This window comes from Lactuca virosa, chromosome 9, assembly GCF_052849685.1.
Source record: "Lactuca virosa cultivar CGN04683 chromosome 9, Lactuca_virosa_CGN04683_v6, whole genome shotgun sequence".
Taxonomy (NCBI): Eukaryota; Viridiplantae; Streptophyta; class Magnoliopsida; order Asterales; family Asteraceae; genus Lactuca; species Lactuca virosa.
This window is the reverse complement of record NC_136434.1, coordinates 109,967,812-109,972,294: the sequence shown is the minus strand read 5'-3', so window position 1 is coordinate 109,972,294 and position 4,483 is coordinate 109,967,812. Positions and strand designations below refer to the sequence as shown.

The window sequence follows — 4,483 nt, the reverse complement described above, 5'->3', positions numbered from 1 at the left end:
ATCTGTTATGCAGATGTTCCAAACATGATGGATACCCCAAGGAAGAAGTGCTCAAAGCCATAATACTCTCCTTAGGGTATTCTGGTGGTTCAGAAATCACAAGGTGTACATCCACAAGCGTAAATCACATTCAACTCTAGTCTATGAGGTTGGATAACAACCGAAGAAGAAAAGATCCTCTATTAGCTAGATAGATTGGTGATGTAACCCAATCTCCGCTTTCATATCTTGTAATTTATAATTTGATTTTGTTGTTTTCTACCTCCCCTAGCTCCCGACTAAAGTTGTTTCTTAAAATGTATTTTGGCCGCTAAAATAAAATTATAACTTTATTAGCAACCAGCAACCAGCAACCGACTATCAGCTATCCGCTGTCAACCAATGACTAATAAATAATGATATATATGTGTAAATTTATTAAATTCATTGAAATTCTAATTTACTTCTTTTTCACCTTCCCTTAATTTCGCAGACCTTTCTTGATAGGGTGGACCCAAAGGCAGAGGCCAGAGCACACATAATAATGGAGCTTATCGTTCATTCATAGCAAAACACACACACACTCCCCCTTTTCTCCACCAAACTACTAACACTCAATTACACTACTCTTTTACACCCCCTACAAAAAGATCACCTTTGGCGGTGAACATTACAAAAGGCAGCGACTGTTCTTAGCTTATTATTCTGTATCTTCAACTCCATTATCAAAGGTAAAATGCCTAATTTCACATGCTTCTTGAATCTTACAAGAATCTGTAATCAGATTCCCAATTATTTACACTAATTAATGGGTTATCAGACTTTCAGTTTCATTTAAAATTCTCGAAAAACACAATAATGTGCTAATCGTACGACTGTTCTGGTTTAGGTATCTTCGTGATCTGTTCCCACTTCCCAACTTTATATCTCTCAGATGCATCTCTGTTGTCTTTTAGGTTTTATCACTGTTTGTCTCATTGTGTTAAAGAACTGGATCTTTTAACTTTTAAGTACACTTCTGATGCAAACAATGGGTTTAAATTCCAAACCCAAAAGTGATTCTGAAGACAAACTCACAAATCAATTCAATTTTAATAAGGAATCGATGTTACTACTTACTAAGAACTAATTACACGCTTAATCTTTCTGGGTTTCTGTTTAATTTTTGAATCATAATGAGGGTTCTTTAATCGAGGACCTACATGTCTTCCTTCGTGATAAAGACCCATTGAAAGCATGCGAATATTCATTAACAATATCTTCATATTTCCTTCATTAACATCAGATTTCGAAAGATAAATATGAATTTTGGTGAGAGAAATTAATCAGATTTTACCCCATGATTAAGTAACGCAATGAATTTCTTCCACGGGGAATATACAACTTTATGATAATTTATGAGACACTTTTTTTGATTTGGAATTACGAGTCTTTATTGTCGTAATCTGCTACAGATATTATACAACTCTGATTCATCAATCACAATCGCTTACAAATAAGTCCACTAAAAAGCATATGCACATAGTTTAACTATTTTCTGGTAATTACTTGTATCATATCATATCATATCACTTTTCTCTTCTCACTCATCAATTTTGTTTTTTTGTGTATAAATTGGAACCTTTTTTTAAATCGTCTTTGTGTTTTCTATAACAGATAACCAGATCCATGAGCAGAAGCATGGACCTTCATAATCACTATTTGAATTCCAGATTTCCAGATGAAATACCTGAAAATTTGATCGAGTTTTTTCAAGATGACGATGGTCTTAGTTACGAAGAAGCTCTTTTGCAACAGGTAATTCAAAATCAAAATCAAAATCAAAATCAAAATCAAAATCAAAATCAAGATCATAAACTTACTTCTTAGATTGAATAACATTGACAATGACACAGGAAAGCATGTATCAATCATTCCAAGAACGTGACAAAAACAAGAAAGTAGCTGCCATTGATGATGACATCATCTACTTGTGTCATTTATTACAAGAAGAAGAAGAAGAAGATGAAGAAGAAGAAGAAGGTGAATGTTCAAGGCATGAAGGTGTCATGACACAGGAAGCCATTGATGAAGCTTTAGCTCGATCTTTGCAGGAATTAGGAGAGGGATTTGATGACATCATCATATCTGAACACAGTGGCACTGCAAGTGGTTTGTTACAACTTAATCCAAATTCCAAAATGTAAATGTATCTGTAAATGTAAATGTGTTAACATGGTTTTTATATTTTATGCAGGAAGCACACAAAGTCCTATAGCAACTCCTTCAAGGGTATAATATTGATTCTTTAATTTGAGGTTAAAATTGTAAATTATCCACTTTGATATTGTTCAATCATCAGGCACACGCTGAAAGGTTGAATTCAATGCAAGATTCCATTGATCCTGATAGCATGCAATATGAGGTATAAATATATATTATCTTGCTATTCCATGATGGAATGGAAATTAACATAATGGAATGGTGGATTCCATTCCATTCTTTGTAGGAATTACTACACTTGGCTGAAGCCATTGGTGTTGAAAACAGAGGAATATCTGCAACTCGTATTTCTCAATTGCCAACTTCAAAGTATGGATACAGGTTGTTCTCAAAGAATAAGAAAAAAGAAGAAAAGTAAGAACAATTTCTAATAATCTTTCTTTTTTAATTTAATTTAATCGTTTTTATAATAGTTTTAACATGATTGTTTTTTAGCTGTGTGATATGTCAATCTGAATTCAACTTTGGTGAACGATTGATCACATTGCCTTGTTTGCATCAATATCATACCAAATGCATCAGTGAGTGGTTGAAGATGAAAAAGGTAGAAAAAAAAAAAAAAAATTATTGGTTCTCATTTGTGTCAATTTACAAAAATACCCTTTATATCTTTTTTGGTTTCTGATGAATTGTTTTGAATTTTGGTGGCAGAACTGTCCTATTTGTCAAAAGGAGGTGGTTTAAGCGTTTAAGAAGTGAAGAAAGGAGGAAGCTTTTGCATGGAAAAGATAGAAGACTGGTTTATAGATAATATAGATATAGATATATTTATATATATAGACATATGTGTGTGTGGGTTGTTTACATATGAGGTGTTATTTTGATTTTTGATGGCTGTTTTTCATGTGAATACATTAGCATGAGTTACTTTGAACTTTGGTTATTTATGTTTAAGAAGCCTTTTTTAAGGGTTAATGTTTAAAATGGCTTCTAATAATTGTTAATTTGCTCTTTTAGTTACTCATATTTTAATTGTATTGAATAGGAGCAAACTATTAGACTATCCGGAGTGGGAAGAAAACCACGCGTGAACACCGCCCCCTGGGTTGGGTGTGACGTGGCTGCGAAGACGGAAGAGGATGTGAGATTTGATTGGTGGGTTAAATTTGAACGTTGGTTTCGACCGTTTGAAAGCATTTAATAAAAAAATTATGTTTTTTTTATTTTTAATTTAAGTTCTCTCAATATACCTTCATTTTACATATATTTTTCAAAACAAACCACAAAAACTCTTTCAAAACAAACACACATTCAACAAAAAAAATGGATAATTTTTTCGGTTTAATTTCTTCTTCCAGATGACTCTGATGACGAGTTGGTATTACACAAACTATTGTTTGCGGCACAAGATGTGGTTTGTGAGAGAGGCGAAAGTTCACACGACGTGAAGAAGCGTAGAAGATGGATCAACTGAGATCGAGAGGCGGCAAATGAACTTTTGGTACGTGATTATTTTGTCTTTGATAGTTTATATGATCTATCGAAATATGAAAAAACGTTTTCGTATTAGTAGAAATTTATTATTGCGTATAGCTAGAAATTTGGAATGTAATTATGAGTTTTTCCAATTAAAATGGGATGCTAGAGATAAACGTGGTTTTACTACAATACAAAAATGTACGACCGCTCTTAGACAATTAGGATATGGCATAGTCGCAGACGCATCAGATGAGTATTTGAAAATGTCTGAGAGGACAGGGTCGAGACTGTACATATCTTTTTTGTGAGTATGTTATAGAGCTTTACCGTGACATATACTTGCGACATCCGACTAAAAGTGATGTCAAATAGTTGTATGCAGCGCATCAAGCTAAACATGGTTTTCCAGGGATGCTTGGTAGCATTGATTGTACACATTGGGAGTGGGCAAATTGTCCCAATGTGTGGCGTAGTCAATTCACACGAGGTGATCATGGGGTCCCGACTGTTATATTAGAGGCGGTTGTTTCACCGGACCTATGGTTTTGGCATGCATTCTTTGGTATGGTGGGATCAAACAATGACCTGAATGTGTGTCACACCCCTAAACCACGATGGCGGAAACGTCCAGGGGTGGATGACTTTCATGTATTGCATCATAACATAGAGTATAATAGTGACCAAAGTAAACACAACCATCATAAATATAATTGAGAAAGTTACATTGTTGCATATGTTACATATTTCAAAATCAATTACAGTATGATGATAAAAATGAGTTTTTGTCTGACGCCTTATTGTCTCATCCTCAAAAGCTGGTAGT

General features: G+C 34.0%; 1 protein-coding gene across 1 annotated transcript; it reads left to right on the top strand.

Annotated features, from left to right (window-relative positions):
- Positions 1-495: 495 nt before the first annotated feature.
- Positions 496-3,165, top strand: LOC145135852 (E3 ubiquitin ligase BIG BROTHER-related-like). The gene is made up of 8 exons (XM_079070057.1): positions 496-710; positions 1,636-1,776; positions 1,875-2,130; positions 2,216-2,250; positions 2,321-2,383; positions 2,468-2,595; positions 2,677-2,785; positions 2,893-3,165. The coding sequence occupies exons 2-8, from the start codon at positions 1,648-1,650 to the stop codon at positions 2,923-2,925; spliced, it is 753 nt and encodes a 250-aa protein (XP_078926183.1). The 5' UTR covers positions 496-710; positions 1,636-1,647; the 3' UTR covers positions 2,926-3,165.
- The last annotated feature ends 1,318 nt before the right edge of the window (positions 3,166-4,483 follow it).

Coding starts and splice junctions, on each gene's coding strand:
- LOC145135852 (XM_079070057.1), top strand. CDS start 1,648: ATGAGCAGAAGCATGGACCTTCATAATCACTATTTGAATTCCAGATTT. Junction 2,131..2,215: donor ACACAGTGGCACTGCAAGTG/GTTTGTTACAAC, acceptor TATTTTATGCAG/GAAGCACACAAAGTCCTATA. Junction 2,251..2,320: donor CTATAGCAACTCCTTCAAGG/GTATAATATTGA, acceptor TTCAATCATCAG/GCACACGCTGAAAGGTTGAA.